The sequence below is a fragment of the Arvicanthis niloticus genome, chromosome 26 (assembly GCF_011762505.2).
Source record: "Arvicanthis niloticus isolate mArvNil1 chromosome 26, mArvNil1.pat.X, whole genome shotgun sequence".
Taxonomy (NCBI): domain Eukaryota; kingdom Metazoa; phylum Chordata; class Mammalia; order Rodentia; family Muridae; genus Arvicanthis; species Arvicanthis niloticus.
Window position 1 is genome coordinate 30,544,842 of NC_133434.1, and position 18,578 is coordinate 30,563,419.

Here is an 18,578-nt window from a genome sequence, read left to right on the forward strand (position 1 = left end):
GCTCCGTGTCTGCTCTGTGCCTCAGTTGTCCTGTCTGTGAAAAAAGTATCTATGAAACTGTGATATTTGCCCTGTTGGTAGCTATGAGGAATGACGTGGAATACGTTTGAAGAGCACCCGGCCCATGCCAAGGGCACTGCGTTAGCTGTGGGCATCATTCATGCCAGTTCCATGCCAGGTGAAGCACATGCCCAAGGAGTGACTTTAAGAGAGAGGGAAGCACACCTGCCCACTTAGCAGTCTGAAGCTGAAGGACTGCGAATGTCTGCAGGAAATTAACCTGGGAGGCTTTGGTTTTGTTTTTTTAGAATAGAAATATAAGCATTGTCACAATGGTTCTAAGCTGCAGTGAAGCCTGGAGATGTGCATTAGAACAGTCTTACATTTTTCTCATGCGTGTGCACATGTGCAGGTGTGCGTGCAGGTGTGTGCGTGGGTGTGTGGTGGTCAGAGCCAGAGTTCAATGTCTGGTGTTGTCCTGCATCCCTCCCCACCTTACCTTTTTAATGTTTGAGATTATAATTTAATCGCAACATCTCATTTTTTCCCTTTCCTCCCTTCAAGTCCCTCCTCAGTCTCCTCAAATTGATGACCTCTTTTCATTGTTATATGCACATATGCGTGCATATATATTTGTGTATACACATGTGTGTGTGGTTTCAGGGCTGACCATATGGCATTAGCTAAGCACCTGTGTGCTCTTCCATGGGAAGACCACCTCTCCCATGCCTGGCTTTCCTCGGTTGCCTCTAGTCCTTTGTTAAGGTTAAGACCTCAGAGGCTTTTCTCTGTCCAGGTCAGTGTGTTCTTTGATGTCATCCTGGTTCATCTCACAGTTGGGCGGCTATGTTGGTGAGACTTCACAGATGTAGCTTCTGATATTGCTAGAAAACACAACCTCATGGAGGTCGCCAACCCTCTTCCAGTCTCCCTGATCCCTCTTCCACAGTATTCTCTGAGCCTTATTCATCTTACTACTTTAGACGCTGCCTTGCACTGAACTAGACCTTGCCATTTTGGCTAGCCTGATCTATCTATGAATCCCGGGAGTCTCCTTTGCCTCCCCAGGTCTGGGGTTATGAGTATATGCCCCTGGACCTAGTTTCTTCCTTTTAAACATAGATGCAAAGGAATCCAAATTTAGATCCTCATGCTTTACCACTGAGCCATCTCCGCAGCCATTAGATTTATTTATCGCTTGATTTGCTTTAGTGTTTATTTATGCAGTACTAGGGTACCTGGGACCTCCTACAGACTAAACTAGCAACCGTCCCACCGAGTTACACCCCAGCACTAAACATTTTAATAAAGATGACCAGAAAAAATGTTCAGAAACCCTGGTTTCAGTGAAAGAAGCCTGGTATTCAGATTGAAAGGTATCCTAGGATTACGAAAGCATGAACACTAACTGCATATTTCATATCTGCTTTATTAGGCGTGTCCAGAAAGTGGCAGAAGTATCCGGGAGGTACAGTGTGCATCCTACAACAACAAGCCATTCATGGGCAGGTTTTATGAATGGGAACCATTTGCGGAAGGTAAGGCACTGGGTCCCCCTGACTCAGCTGTGTCAGTAGGAATTATTATATTTATTATTATTATTATTATTATTATTATTATTATTATTATTACCATTCTTGTGATTCTCTTGCAGCTACCTCCCAAGTACTAGAATTATAGGCATGTTCCCCCATGCCTGATTTAATGGCTTATCCGTTTTTTATAAATAGCCCACATAGATCATGGGAAAATACTTAGATTTGTATTACAGAGCACTGCTGTTTGCTAAATACACCAGTTATCTCATCATTGTGAGAGACACCCAAACTAAATATATTTCATCAAAAATGATACTTTGTTGATCGTATGTATTACTGAGAAATTAAAAAGGTGGACTGGGTTCAGATTGTCTGCATTCCTGAAAACCCAGATCTTTGCACTCAAAGCTCAGTATTTCTCACCTGGTGCTTTAGGTCAACACGTATGTGCCTCCCACATGCAAAAACATGCTAAAATTCTAGTTCAGAGGTTCTCAACCTTCCTCATGCTGTGACCCTTTAATACAGCTCCTCATGTTGTGGTGACCCCCAACCATAAAAATTTTTGGTGCTACTTCCTACCTGTAATTTTGCTACTGTTATGAATCATAATGTAAATATTTTGGGAGTAGAGGTTTACAAAAAAAATATTTTGGGAGATAGAGATTGTGTGACCCATGGGTTGAGAACAGCTGCTCTAGTTTCTAATATCGGTAGATATGACTGTGTTACCTGGTTTTATGTTGAAGCTACAGTTATTTTAAATGAGGGACCCTCAATTAAGAAAATGCCCCCACCAGATGGGCTGGTGGGCAAGCATCTTCTTGATTGATGATTGATGTAGGAGGGTCCAGGCCACTGTGGGCAGTGCCACCCCTGGGCAGGTGGTCTTGGTGTATATGCGAGAGCAGGCTGAGCAAGTTAGTAAGTAGCATGCCTCCATGGCCTCTGTACCAGTATCTGCCTCCAGGTTCCTGCCCTGCTTGAGTACCTGTCCTGACTTGAATAGATGATGGAACATACAATGTTCTTTTTACCCTACTTGCTTTTGGTCACAGTGGGTTATTTTTTTTATTTGTTTTCTGTTTGTTTGTTGTTCTTTTAAGAAAGGATTTCTCTGTGTAGCCTTGGGTGTCCTGAAATTCACTTGGTAGATCAGACCAACCCCAACCTCCTAGATTCACCTGCCTCTGCCTCCTGAGTGCTCGGATGAAAGGTGTGTAGCACCACCACCACACCCAGCTGAGTCACAGTATTTTGCCACAGCAATGGGAACCCCAAATAAGATAGTGACCTTGCCAGGAATCTTTCTAGTTGTAACCAGCATGGTAGTTAAGGTGAGCTCAGACTAAAGAGAGGAGGGTAGGAGGAGGGTGGGGGAGACCCTTGTGTGCTGTGCCTGCCCTCCTCCGAAGGGATATAGCCATGTACACCAAGAAACCAGTACAAAGTAACAGACAGCCATGACAGAGGCAGACAGGAAGTAAAGTAGCGTGGCTGTAAGCCAGGAACACCAAAGGTTGCCAGGATCTGCCAGGAACCAGGAAGAAACATGGGAAGACTCTTCCACCACCACCCCTCCCTGACACTTCAAGAGAGCAGACCCCAGTTCACACCTTGACTGTGATTTCTGGCCCCTAGATCCATGAGTCAGTGCTGTTGCCAGGAGTTTGTGTGGTCTGTTACCTCAAGCGCTAGGAAACTTGGTTTCTTGATCATTTTCAATGTCAGGAAAAGTGCATAGTGATATTTTCTGATCATATTTCTGCCCCTGAATTCTGTTTTAAGGCACGGATTCCCTGGGACTGTTTAGGTCATATATCTGACTCAGGGACCCACATCCCCTGAAACAGAGGGACGGGCTGTCATTCGAACATTCTTCCACACAAATCAATGAGAGGTTTGGGGCCATAGCTTAGCCATTAAAGTAGAAGCGAAGGGACCTTAGTTCAATTCTCAGCACCCATGTGAAAAGCCAGGCATGGTGCACACTTGAAATTCCAGTGTTGGGAGATGAAGACAGATTCTAGGCTCTAAGGCTCACTGGCCAGCCAGCCTAGTAAGAGATTCTGTCTCAAAGACTAAGGTGGGTGAGTGGTTCCTGAGGTTGACTCTGGTCTTCATGTGTACAGCCACATGTGTCTCATATCATTGAATATACACACACATATGGGTGGGGGGACACAGAGACAGACAGACAGAGAGAGAGAGAGAGAGAGAGAGAGAAAGAGAGAGAAGAGAGAGAATAGTATGTTTGTCTTCACTACAAGCCACATCCAAAATAATCCAGGATTTACCAACTATATCTTACAGTGTGTTACTAAAAAAAAAATCCAGCCGTCTCTTCTAATATTTACTGACAATGGTATTTCTCACGTAGCTACAAAGAGACAAATGGTTATGGAAGTGGCATTTATTTTGGCTTTGTCTAAATAATTTTTTCTTCTTTTTTTTTCCCCCCACTAACATTCTTTTCTTGATGTTATTATTCTTCCTTTCAAATGACTCCCAGGCTGAGCTGTGGGAGGGAGAGGCTGCTAGCGTTTCTGTGTGGTGTTCAGACTTGACGGCTGGATTTTGCATTGGGCCCTGGGCTGTGTCCCTATGTCTTCTGCTATTCGCTCGTGCCTGCCTAGGGAAACAGCTGCACTCATTCACCCCATTGCCACATAGAATAGTAAAAGCAGAGCACAGGCTCTGATAAACACATCAATCTCACCCGATGGCTCTTCCAGGGCCTTAAATCACATTTCCTGGATATGATGACCATGCCACTAGGAATTTTTCTCACAGTCCTAGACCTTAAGCATGTAACAGGGTGGAGGGAGAATTGGGGGGCCCTGGGTCTTGTTTGGGACTGTCATATCAGCTCTCCTTCATTCTCATATTTGGTTTGGATAATGCATGATGTGGTTACCATACCTAGAATGGAACCGTTTAATATGAAGACCTGGACACTGGGCCAAATCATATAGCACTCCAGCTAGTGTTATGCATGATAGATACATCCCAGGACCCCGGTAGGGGCTGAAACATTGGATAGTCGCACATCCTGTATACCCTGTGATCTTAGTGACTTCCCCATTGCTGTAGTAAAATACCCATATAAAAGCAACCTCATGGAGAAAGGGTTTACTCTGGCTTATGGTTTCTGAGGATTACAATCCATCATGGTGAAGAAGACTTGGAAACAGACAGGGGGAAGCATGACAGCAGAGGCAGGAAGTTGGCTGGTCACATCGAGTTTGGATGCAGAAAGCAGAGTGAACAGGAAGTGATACTGGGCTACAAAATGTCATGGTCTACTCCTCATCCCCCACCCTATGACCCACTTTCTCCAGCAAGGCTCCACCTCCTAAAAGTTTCACACCTTTCCAAAATAGTGCCACCAACTGGGGACAAAGTGTTCAAACAGGTGAGCCCATGGTGGTACATTTGGCTTTCAAACCACAAGTGTTTTTTTCCCCCCCGTATGCATGTATATACCTATGGTAAACAATTATACACAGTGAAAGTTGTGTGACTGTGACTTCTTTCAAGACACCTTATTGGTCCTGTCAATCTTAGCAACCATTACATATGAATCAGCCTCCCTCTCTCTCTGTCACTCTGTCTGTCTGTCTGTCTGTCTGTCTCTCTCTCTCTCTCTCTCTCTCTCTCTCTGTGTGTGTGTGTGTGTGTGTGTGTGTGTGTGTGTGTGTAAAGATGAAGGTGATGGATGAATGCACACATATACCGAAGCCAGAGAAACAGACAGCAGGTGTTATCTCAGCTGCTCTCTGCCCTCACGCCTTGAAACAGAGCCTCGAGTTAAACTGGAAGATCACCAGCAAGCACTCAGAATTTTCCTATCTCTATCCCACAGCTCCGGAGTTACAGGCACATGCAGCTATTCCTTACTTTTTCCATGGGTGCTAGGGATTCGAACTCAGATCCTTATGCTTGCACTGCAGGTGATGTTACCTACTGTATTGTCTCCCTGGTCCCGGTCTCTGTTTGTTTTAGTTTTAGGAAGTACTATCCTGCTTCTCTTCGGCACATCTCATTTGTCAGCCTCCATAGCCTTGTGCTGTACGGCCATTATCACATTGAACATGACATTATGATACCATATGGCAGCCGAAATGATGACAGAGGCAGCCAGGAAGTGAGCAACAGGTGCACTGTATTGATTTCATGGATCTGCTTGACAAAGGGATGAGTCATGTCCCAGAGGGATGGAGAGGGATGCTGGAAGATTTTATCGTGCTACTCGGAATGGAGTGCAAGTGACAATTCAAGAACTGCTCGCTTCTAGAATTTTCCATGCAATAATCTTTCAGTTAGTACTGGCCCTAGAAAGGGAAACTGGAAAGGGAAACCACACATCAGGAGACACCACTGTGCTTGTTGTCATGTGAGGACACTGGGGCAGCTAGCACTCAAGTGTCACGATTTGTTAGGTTATTGTAGTAGAGAAGGCAGACACCAGCACTTATTCTTTACTTATTCATTCCATGGCACTGGGCATGAACTCAGGGCTTCATGATTTAAACACTGATTTATACACCCAGCCTAGAGAGCAGGGTCAAGTCATAGCCACAGCGGTGGATTTGTGTTCCTGAGAGCGGAGCTGAAGAGAGTGGAATTCTGAAAGGCAGAGAGGATGCTGAGTCAGGAGTGGGCCTTTGCCTGCTCTAACATGAACATGCCAGTTACATTTGGTCAGGATGCTGCCGTAACATCCCCAGTCCTGATGACTTCATCTTAAAGTTCCTCTTGCCCAGACTTCATGGCAATGAATGTGTCCTACTCATGTGGAGTCCCCAGCTGGTAAAAACTATGTCTCAATTCAGGCTTCTGCTGAGACAGGGCAAGGGGACACATGATTTGTTCACAGATTTTTTTAAAGCTTCTGTCGATGGTGGTCCTCACTGTTTGCGCTCACATCTCATCTAAGTCTCATGCCAGTCTTCATTCAAAAGGATTTGGTTGGCACCTTCTCACTGTGTGTGTGTTGAGGAGGAGAAATAGACAGTTAGTGACTAGCCCTGAGGACCAGGATAAGCACAAAACTCCATTGAAATCCTTTCTCTTAAGTCCAAATGACTCTTTATCAGGCCACTTGCAAGAATGGAAGATTTTGTTCCAGGGAGTATTACTGGTAACTCATATCTGTAATGTCTACAAGGTTCTGAGGGGCCCCCATCAAGTTCTTCCTATTGTCTCTAAGGCAGCAGATATTTATTATGGCTGGTATCAGAATGTCGGTACCAGGTACCCAGGGGTGGTGATTCCCTCTCACGCCATGCTGCTAACAAAAACACATGCAGTGCTGTCAGAGCATGGGTCATGATGGAGGAAGGTGTAGGCTAAGTGTAGCGGGGTGGCATTAAGGCTTTCCTTGGTCCATAATCCCTAGGATTTATGAACCTTCGGAAATGACAGGGAACCCTTAGGGAAACAGAAGGCAGTTCCCGAACTCAGGGAGGAATGTTAGAATGTCCTTAGATCTGGTGTCTTAGAAGCCGTCTCATACATGCTTGGGGGAATACTTAGCAAGACAGAGTCACAAGTCTGCTTTAGAGATAGGGTACAATCAAGGACAAAGCAAAGCTCAGGGAGCAACCACAAGGATGATTTGGGCTTCTTACGTATTCGTTTAGAATTAGGGCTGACACCTGCCTAGTAAGATGTTCAGGAGGAAGCTGAAGACGTGAGACTTTGACTTAAAGAGATCACTTAGGCCCGAGGATTCACATTTTGAGTCATTGACCTCCAAAGATGATTAGATATGATTTCAAGAGAATGGAGAATCATAAGTGGGCTATATATGGACCCCAAAACCAAGCTTTGTATCACAGCAGAAATAACATAGTGGGGCTGCGGATGTAGCTTGGGAGAGGACTTGCATAGCACATGCGACACCCTGGGTCCAGTTCTCTGCATCTCATAAACTGGGCACAGTAGTGCGTGCCTCTAATCATAGCACGTGGAGGTGGAGGTAAAAGGAACAGAAAGTTTGGGTCAGCCTTGGCTATCTCAAAAACAGCTAATAAAAAAAATAAATTGAGAGGCTCAACCAACTTTAAGAAGCTTAAAGAAGACCACAAAGGTGGTTCAGTAAGTGAACTAGGACATAACTACCCCAGGGTATTAACAGGAGAAATACATAACTTACTAAGCGAATGAAACTTATTATTTATAATGTTCTCACTTATATACTACAATTAAGGTTATGGACTGGGTGTTTTGGTCCCTCAAGAATTCATATAAGGAAGTCCTAATCATTGCGGCTGTATTTGACAATGGGACCTCTTAAGGAAATAATTGAAATATAATGAAGTCCCATGGGTGAGGGAACCTGAGCAAATAGGATTAGTGTCTCCATAAGAATAGGAATATACACCAGCATTTTTCTCTCTGAGGAGATGCGAGCATACAACATGATAGTGGGTACCTCAAACCCAAACCACGAGAAGAGGCAGGCCCAGGGAAACAAAATGCACTCTGGTATTTTGGTGTTAGGTTTCTGGCCTCCCAAACTATGAGAAGTAAATTCCTGTCATTTAAGCTACCCAGTCTGTTCTTTTACTATGCAGCTCACATTGACTTAGACAATGAGGATCCAATAAAATGATTTTTTAGAAGTCTGCATATATCTTGAACAGATGCTGTGTACTTGGCACAGTTCTGAGTGCTAAATATCCCTCATAGGAACCATTCTAGATGGTGTTACAGTTCTCATTTTATATAGGAAAGGAGGTATAGAATAGGCAAAAATTTGCCCCTGACCAGCCAGCTAGCAAATAGTACAGTGTCCTGCCCCCAAACTCAAGAGCCCGCCTGTGAATCTTGACTGTGGTGTGGATGGGTCAGGAGAAGTGTTTCAAAAACCCAAAACATGCTGCTGGATAGTGCTGGACTTGGAGGAAAATGAAAAGTCCAAAAACCAAAACTGGAATGCCTCCATTGCCTTTTCTAGAATGTTCTAGAATGTTGCCCATGGTAGTGTTACTCTACAACTGGAGACAAGTTAAGTGGGGGCAGCCATCTCTTAAAAGAGTCTGTGTGAAGAAGGCATGTTGGGAATGTTGGCTGGTTTAAGAAGAAAGAGAGAGACTTGTCGAGAGTGGTGTTGGGCTGAGGATGTCTGTGGCCTGAGAGGATGAGATTCACACAGAGAAGCAAGGATTCACGAGAAGCCTACCTACCAAGCTGTTTTGTCTGCGGAATGTATGTTCTCATTTCCTTGCACACCTTTAAAGAGAGCTTCCTCGCCGTTGCTCACAGATAAATTTAGTCAAGATAAATGAAAAGAATCGTATGTCTACCACAATGTTTGTTCAAAAAATGTTCTTAGTACTTTTTTTTTCCAAAGTAGATCAACTGGAAACAAACCAAGCATCCAGCAAAGCAATCTTCGGAAACTAGTTATACATTCACCCGGTGGAATATTATTTGGCAATAAAAAGAAGAATGTGCTACTGATACAGATAAAAATCTGGTTGAAGCCCAGAAACATTATGATGAGCAAAGTCAGCCAGACACAAGAGAACACACTGTCCAGTTCCATTCCTGTGATCTTATAGAAGAGGGGGGAGGGGCAGGTTATGGTGGAAGAATGCCTGTGTCTGGCCTATGCAGGTGGTGGGCTTAGCTAGAAGAGAACATCATTTGTGGATTGATGGTGATGTGCTCCCTCGTAATTGGCAAGGTTTTTACACAGGTGGATGCAGTTTTCCAAACCCATCTGACTATGTATAACCCAAGCATTTTATTGGGTAGAATTATACTTAAAAAAAAAATAACATTAATCTTTGGGTTGAAGAGAAGGTTCAACAATTAAGATCATCGAATACTCTTCCATTGGACTGAAAGAGGGAGATTTGCGTAGAGGAATTTGTGCAAGAATTTTCTAGAAGTCTGTCTACACAAGTCCCTCCTGTCCTAGAAGCAAGGGTGCCTGCTGAGGAGCACTAATCTTTTCTTACTGCAAAAGTATGTTACTGTGTCTTTGTGATTCTCAGAACTCAGAAGGCAGCTCCTGACCATCTGTAACTCCAGCAGGGGAACCAACGCTCTACTGGCCTCCACAGGCACAAGGCACACATGTGGTGCACGTACATACACGCAAGCAAAGCAGCATATTCATAAAAAGATTTTTAAAAAAGAACTTAAGAGTATATTCTCAGGCTAAGTGGGATGGCTTCGTGAGTAACAGTGCTTGCCGCCAAGCCTCATGGCATGCCTTTTATCCTCAGGACTGACATGGTGAAAGGAGAGAGCTGACTCCTACAGAACATTCTTTTAACCTGCATATATGCGACTCAACACACATGCGCACACACATTGTAATTTAGCAGTGATGCTTTTTTCGTCTTCTCCCTTTGCCCTTTCAATTCTGGAAGGTGACACTTATAGCCAATATTTAAGTGTCATAACTGTAATAACTATTATAAGATTTCCTAGTCCCACCCTTACTTGAAGGGTTTTTTTTTTTTTTTTTTTTTTTTTTTTTTTTTTTTTTTTTTTTTCCCACAGAGGAACAAAAGGATTTTAGGGGGAACTAACTCAAAACTGCAGAGTGATAGTTACAAAGCAACCAGAAGCATAACAAATCTGCCTTTGATTTCTGCCAGGGACTTGTGGTTTGAATAAGATGGCTCCATAAGTGCATATATTTGAATGCTAGTCACCAAAGAGTGGAACTCTCTGATAGAATGAGAAGGATTAGCAGGTGTGGCCTTGGAAGAAGTGTGTCACTGAGGATTCAGAAGCCTGTCACACCTACCCTTGACCCCCCTGCCTGAGGATCCAGATATCGATCTTAGCTACTGCTCAAGCGCCCGCATGTCACCATGTCCCCTGTCATGATGGTAATGGATTAAATATCTGCAACTGCAAACAAGCCGCCACCTAAATGCTTCTCTTATAAGAGTTGCCTTGGTCACAGTGTCTCTGCACAGCCATAGAACTAAGAGCTCAAAGATCACAGGTCTTTGGGATGGTAGCAAATTAAAGTGTTATCTCTACCAACAAGAGAAGGAAGAGGCAACTCACAGTTAGGGGAAATTATTTGCAAAGTTTGCTTGAGGTCAGAGCTCATGTCAACTTATACGAAGAACTCAAATGAACTAACAACATGAAAACAAGTCCTAGTTAAAACAGACAGAAGGCCAGGACAGGCATTTTTCTAGGATATACAAATGGCCAACAGATGTATCGTAAAACACCCAACATTACTGAATACCAGGGAATGCAAATTAGAATTTCAAGGTGACTTGCCTCACATCTGTCTGGTGGCTATTAGCTCAGAGCTGACATTTACAGGGCAGGCTAAGGCTCTGAACTTCAGATACCAAACTTGAGTGGTGAGCGCTGCACCTACTGAGCTATCTCCCCAGCCTCTGGGAAGGCTTTTCAATACCATTGAAAATTGATGATTGGAATTGTGCTCTACCTCGGGGCTGGTGGTCTTCTATCCTTCTTACTCTGTGCATTCCTAAAGACTGTACTAATGGTCTCCGTGTGGATGGCATGAGGCTGTGTGGCTCCCATGTGCCTACAGTCATTATGCGACCGTGATACTGGTTGAACAGTGTCCATTTCTGTGTAAGAGGGTGACCTCTGGGGCTGAGTGGTATCAAAGGGAGTTCACGATGATTCTCTTTCCTCTTCTCTGAGAGCCTCACTCCTACACAGTAGATCAGCTCCCCTCCTCCCTCCTCCACTTAGGATTGTAAATATGGAATGTTCTAGAACATGTCTACTGCTTGCCTCCATACTGTCCTGGCTAGCCGGAGAGGAAGGTGAGTGCAGGATGGGGCCTGTTTCATACAACTCTCTAAGCCTTGTCACTGGGAAGTTTAGGATAGGAAAAGGAGAAGATCTCTGAAGGGGGGAAATTGTTCCTGCTCTGTGGTATTCTGGAAGGTGCAGCTGATTCTTGTAAAAGCTTTTTTTTTTTTTTCCTGGCACCTGAACCAGTGTCATTCTGGGTAATTAGTGAAAAGCAGCCTGAGGGAATGTTTCAACATCGAATAAGCAGATTAGTTTCAATACAAATAATCCTAAGGATTTGAAAGCAAGCATAGAACTTAAGCCCATTGCAAAATATTAAACAACAAGCCCCAAACCTGTTGTTTCCCCTCTCAGTGTTCTTCAAGGACTGTTCCACACAGTCCTGGGAGTGTCAGGACGGACAGGGCTGATGTTATATTCCATAGCGGGTCCGTTCTGCAGCCATGGAGACTCTTGAGAGTTGCGTGGTCTAGCCAGGTTTAGAGGGAAAATAATGGATTCAATGTAAGGTTATGAGCATAAGGGACATGGTTCAATCTGTAAAGTGGTTGCCTTGCAAACATGAGGACCTGAGTTCAAATTCCCAGAGCCAGCATAAACCCAAGAGCTGTGGCACATGTCTCTAATCTCATCAGCGCTGGAAGGAAGGTAGAAACCGGAGGATTCCTGAAAGCTTGCAGGCTAACCTGGATGCTTGGCAGTCTTACACCAGTGAGAGATACTGTCTCAAACAAAAGGTAGAAGGTATCTGAAGACTGACACCTGAGGTTGTCTTCTAACCTCGATATGTCATACCCACAGTTCTGCATGCACACACAGACACACACACACACACACACACACACACACGCACACACACACACACACACACACACACACACACACACACACACACACTGAGATAAACATTGCATAAGCACAGCCTCCCGGGCTGAGAGTATTCAGGTGCCTCAGGGGCCACCAAGGAATGTCTCCCCTCCTTCAGCTAAGCTGTGACTGATTCATTTTCTTTAAAAAACAAACAAATGTGTTTGTACATGAAAGGTTGTCAAGACTTCTCCAGGAAATCCTGGGGCTCTTTCTTAATCTCTTGTCTTTTCACCCTCTAGAGGCCCTCAGCTTATAAATTGGAAGAGGGTTCTCAAAAAAAGGAGTGCCTGGACCTTTTCTCGAACCTTGTGTGGATGCCGAGAAATGCCTGTCTGGCCGGCAATAAGGGGATTTTGGAGTGAGACGGTTTACAATTAGAATATGACCAACAGATAGGCAGCGTGTTTAAATTGTAAAATCAGCTCTCCTTTACATACTTATCAAAAACATTCTCTCCCACTGACATAATCCATCTCTCAAACCTGTTAAATAGCGCCCATCCCCGTCTCTGTTTCTCAGAAATTGCAGAGAACATTTTATGATTCAGTGGGACTTGCTTCCAAAGGATTAAAGGGGAAATCCCACATATGTCTATAGTCCGAGGCAGAAGAGTGGGAATGTTCCTGCCCCCACCTTGGTCAAGTTGGCCTCTATGCACGTTTATCTTATCCTTACAGTTTGCCCTGGAGTGATTATTTATGGCCTGGCTACCCTTTGCAGCCCTATTGAACTAAGCCCCCACTCAGATCTTTTGGAGCAGCCAACTTTTCATCCTGGATTCTCCTTTTGCAGGGTTGTAAATATTTCTCCTTCCTTCAACTGATGGCTGGGGTATGGTACATGCTGAGTGTTTAGCCTGTGGGCTGTTCTCTTTAGCATATAGTGCACTCCTCATAGGTGCTGGCTGCGATTGAGCATGACTGGTCAGTTAGGCTCAAGGAGTGTCAGGGATTGATTACAGATGTCTTGCTGAACCTGGAAAGGGGGGGAGTGCTAGCACACCTGCAGCATCTTCAGTTCTGCGGCTTTTCCAGTCATGCTTACGAAGCTAAGGATGTTGACCTCACTAAGGCTTGGAAATTGGGGATGAACCTATACTCCTTGTTGAACAGAGATGGGATTCTTTTTAATTTTGGATTTTTGCAGGGAGGCAAGGTCTTGCGTGTCCCGAGCTGGCCTTGCACTCTTTAAGTAGCAGAGGTTGAACTTCCGATTTTCCTGCTTCTATCCGCAGTAGCAGGGATTGCAGATGTGCCCCAGCAGGCCCAGTCTGTGCAGTGGTGGGGATGGAAGCCAGAGTTTGACGTATGCTAAGCAAGTGGGCTATATCCTCAGCTCCAAGGATGTGACTTTTAAGATGTTCATGACGTTAGCCAGGCGGAGCCTCAGATATCACTGGAAATGTCTATAATAAGCTTCTGATTTTTAAAATTCAGTTGTGGTGGAAGGGTAGCACAAATGAATCTGAACATATCCCATTCATTATCTATTGCCTAACATGGGCTCACATTTTAAATGAAAATTAAAAAAATACAATAATATGGGTCTGACGGCAAGAAGACTTATGAAGACCACAGATGGGGCTTCTTTCTTAGTGCAACTGTGTGCGTGCTTGTGTGTGTGTGTGTGTGTGTGTGTGTGTGTGTGTGTGTGTGTGTAACCATGCTCATTTGGGGGAGTATACAAATGCCTGTATGCATGTTTGTGTATGTGGAGGTCAGAATCAAACTTACGTATCGTTCCTCAGCCAGTGTCCACCTTGTTTGCTGAGATAGGCTCCCTTATTGGCCTGGAGCTCACAAGAGTGGTCTGGACTGGCTATAAGCTTGGGTCTGTGATCTGCCTGGTTCTGTGTCCCCGGCACTACAATTACAAGCATGTACTACCATAGCTGGTTCTACTACATGACTCTAGGGCTCACACCGAGGTCCTTATGCTTACACGACAAGCACTTTACCTGCCAAGCCGTCCCCCTATCCCCGCTTGGCACAGTATTTTAACTTCTGAAATTTATGATGGGGACAGTGGATCTAAAGGAATGAAATCAAGGTAATTGAAAATACCACACTGGCTCTGGCAATCAGGTTTTCTGCCCCTGGATATACTTCCTGTCCGCATCTGCAGCTCTATCTATGGTAGCAAAAGAAAATGAGCCCGCAGCCATGATTTGTATGTGGGCTGTTCTGCTTCCAAACCCAGCTGTCATCAGCCACAGCCTGGAGAGCACTGCCATCAGATTCTGAAGTCACATGAATCGTCTTCATCTCTTAGCTGCAAGTCAAACAACCATTGGAGGTCCCTTAAACCCAAGCGCTTTGTAGCAGAAAATAGGCTATATGTCTCTCTAATGTTGGTGATTGTGACACACTACCAAGAGCTAGAATTGTAGCCATTTTTTTGTTGTTGTTGTTGTTAAATCTGAGTGGTATTCTAAGATTTTCACGTTCTCCCCATCCTATGACTGCCACTGCTTCAGCTGGGTCACACTTGGCCACTGGCAGTGTCCTCTGATCTCCAGTGACCTCTCTGAAGTTGGAGTATTCTTCTGGTCCTTTGAGTACAAAGTCGAAGATGGAACTGAGGCTGTAGTTCCCCTCCAAACAAAGCAGATGCTCCACTGCACCCCATAGCCTGCATCCCATTGCCTCCACCCCATAGACTGCATCCCCATAGCCTCCACCCCATTGCCTCCACCCCATTGCCTTCATCCCATTGCCTGCATCCCATTGCCTCCACCCCATTGCCTGCATCCCATTGCCTGCATCCCATTGCCTGCATCCCATTGCCTGCATCCCATTGCCTGCATCCCATTGCCTGCATCCCATTGCCTGCATCCCATTGCCTGCATCCCATTGCCTCCACCCCATTGCCTCCACCCCATTGCCTGCATCCCATTGCCTGCATCCCATTGCCTGCATCCCATTGCCTGCATCCCATTGCCTGCATCCCATTGCCTCCACCCCATTGCCTCCACCCCATTGCCTGCATCCCATTGCCTGCATCCCATTGCCTGCATCCCATTGCCTCCACCCCATTGCCTGCATCCCATTGCCTGCATCCCATTGCCTCCACCCCATTGCCTGCATCCCATTGCCTCCACCCCATTGCCTGCATCCCATTGCCTGCACCCCATTGCTCCCATCAGTGGGTAGGCTCTGGTTTTCAGAGTGTATTCTTTCCTTTCCTCCTAGCATGGTATACAAATGTCACCACCACCACCATCACCACAACCGCCACTGCCGTTGCTCACCGTTTACCATTAATTCTGTGGACAGACAGGCTTACCCATGTTTAAATGCTTCAAAAATAAAATCAGGAAAGGCTTGGGATGTAGCTCAGATGTTGAAGCCTTGTCCATTATGCAAAAAACTTTGGTCCCTGGTACTATGGATAAACTGAACATGGCAATACCATCTTTAGCCCCAAGACTCAAGGAGGTGGAGGCAGAAGCACCTGGAAGGATCTCCTTGTTCAATAAGAAACATAGGACCATCACAAATTTTCAAGCTATCAGTGGGGTTAGTTGCTCATTAATACACAACCAGAATTTGAAGTTCAAGGTCAAGTTTCAGGCCAGCATGGGGCACAAAAGAACCTGTCTCAAAAAAACAAAAAACAAAAAACAAAAAAAAAACCCCAAAAACAACAACAACCAAAACACAACAACAACAAAACACAGATGAGTTCAAATAAAATGTATATTATTTTATATTAGAGAAAACAAGAAGCCAGCAAATCCATATTCTGCATTCTAATTTTTAACTCAAAATTTAATAATTGCTGATGTTTCAGCATTGACTAACAACCTGGAAGTCCAGAACTTGTAACTGCTATAAGTCGTTAAGGAAAGTTTGGAGACTGGAAGCCCTGCTTTGCCTGTGGCTGCTCTGTGTTTCTGACATCCTGCTGGTTTGCTATTCCTTTGTGGGGCCAGGCTGAGGAGAGTGTATGGTCTGGGGTGGGAGCTGGCCTTGGAAAAGCATCAGGATACTTCTTAAAGGGTTGAGTAGACCCAGGGCAAGTGCTTGGGTAGACAGCTGCAAGGAGGCACCATGATTATGTCCTCATCACAATAGAACAGCTGGAAACCGGCTGGCAGAGCCACCAAGGAGTTCACAGGTGGTCTGTGAATTCAGTTTCTGCACTTCTGTCAGGCAGCTCACAACCACATGAACAGGCTCTTGGGGATCTTATTCTGGCTTCCACAGGCACCTACACTCATCTGCCCACACCTACACACAGGCATACACATATCCACATAATTAAACGTAAAATAAACCTTTAAAAAAAAAAAAAGCTCAGCTTTACACAAGACAGCGGAGCTTTGGGCTTGGGGCAAGCTGTTGGTACCTTAGTAACTACTGAAAGCTGTGCTTGCTCTGTTCACAGACCTACCCATCATTTTAAAGGGGGGAGGATGGAGGAGTGAGCGCTTACATTCCAGCCATCCAAATACCCTCTCAAGGCCAACCGAGTTCGAAAGGGGAAGCAGATGAGATGTATATGGCCCAGATTCCACCCATTAAGTTTATGTAACAGCTCATCACGTAATAGCTTTGGCCTTCATCCAGGGTATGTGTAGGTACTGGGCTCTGCGTGCCTAATAGACTTCCATCCATCAATCATGGCGCCATGTCCAACGCCCCGTTGCTGTTTGTTTAAGCCAGCTTTGGCGATTGTATAACTAGCTTTAGCAACTGCTCTCCCACCCTTGTTGATAAATGGCATCTTTTAAACATACTCCAGCAGCACGTGACCCAAGGCTGTTTGCGGTGCGTGTGTTCTCATGGCATGTCCGAGGCAGGGAGTGTCAGGCATCTCACCTGCCCCGGGCTCCTGGAACCTATGCCCTTCTCAATCAGCTAGTGTCCTGCCTTGTGGAACCTGGCAAGGGCCACGTAGGGGCTGCCAAGTGAAACTGTGACTCAGGGCTGGACAAGTGAATTGGAGTTCACACAGAAGGCAAAGGTGCACTTTCCCCCCTTTGAGGAGACAAAATACTGCTTGGCTGTTTCTTAAAGCCATTCTTTGTTCTGAGCAAAGGCCAGGGCCTCTTGTGTCTCTGCATTACCTCTGAGGCCTGCACTACCTTACCTGGTTTATCCTGTGCTGGGAAAAGAAGCAGGCTTTCATGTGTAGTAGGCAACTACCCTGCCAAATCTTGGGGCAGCAGCAGGACGAGCAGCTGGTAGAAGACCCCATTCATCCCTGGACACATGCCCCAGCCTCCCGGGGCCACAGTTTCTTATGGGGAAAATTAAGGAATGGCTTGCTCCCGTTGTGTGGTTCCAGTGAGAGACTATGCATAAAGATGTATAAATGTTATCCTTTCACAGAACTGGAATGCCTGTTGCACACATGACCTCCCAGCCTCCAAGAGGGAGGCAGGCTGGGCACACGCAGACAGGGGAGAAAGGTCATTCTTGACAGAGGAAAAAAATATAAGTAATGTGTCCAGGCAGAGAATTCAGAATACAAAGCAGGGTGTGTGGTAGGTGGCATTCCTGCCTGGGCTGTTAGCATTTAGGAGGTGGAAGTAGAGAGTTCAGGAGTTTAAGGCCAGCCTGGGCTACATGAGAACCCATCTCAAAAAGGAGGAGATGGAGGGAAGGGAAGAGGAAACAGGAAAGAAAAGAAAGAAAAGGAAAATGTAAAATAAAATACATAGAGCCTGCTAGAGAACATTGGCAAGTCTTCTTTGGCTGGAGCAAGGGTATGTGAACGAGAGAAATGCCAGGTACAATTGGCCTAGATCATGGGGGCCAGGTTACCGGGGGTCTCAAATAAGAGGAAAGCCCGAGGAAATTGGACTTATTTTATAGGCAGTGAGGGGCAGGAGTAAGAGGATCACAGCTGGGCTTCAGGAAAATGAATCTGGCAGCGAAACGCTGCAAAACCTTTGGGACAGAAAGGGGCAGAGATAAGTAAAACAATCCAGCAATTTGACTGTAGTGTTTTCAAGCGTTTTGAAATGCATACACTAGGTATTCCAAATGATCCTGTGACTGTTTCTCATCAGCTCCGAAATTCTTCTCTTTCTTTCCTGTGTTCCTTTCCTCTTTGTTGCCCCCCCCACTTCCTCCTCTTCCCTCCCTTCTTTTTCTTTTTTTCTGTTTTTGCTTTTTCTGATGTTTTAAGACAGTCTTATGTAACCCAGGATGGCTCCAAACTCAAGATGTAACCAAGAGTACCCTTGAACCAGACCTTCTGGCTCCACTTCCCAAGTGCTAAGATGTCAGACCTGGTGCAGCATGTGATCTTGGTTCCTGTGTCCTCATCCTGACCCCCTTGTCCTCAATGCTTATACACTCACTCCTGGGTTTTGGGGGTTCTTGGTGGGTTCTTTTATCCTATCCTTCCCTTTCCTTCCCTTCCCTTCCCTTCCCT

At 45.2% G+C, this 18,578-nt stretch overlaps 1 protein-coding gene across 4 annotated transcripts in view; it reads left to right on the forward strand.

Moving 5' to 3' along the window:
- Thsd4 (thrombospondin type 1 domain containing 4) overlaps positions 1–18,578 on the forward strand; it is a 562,869-nt gene that overhangs the window by 148,099 nt on the left and 396,192 nt on the right. For all 4 annotated transcript variants that reach the window (XM_076925454.1, XM_076925453.1, XM_076925455.1 and 1 more), the window contains one exon: positions 1,436–1,538. In XM_076925454.1, coding sequence (XP_076781569.1) covers positions 1,436–1,538 — 103 coding nt within the window. The remainder of the gene's footprint in view (positions 1–1,435; positions 1,539–18,578) is intronic.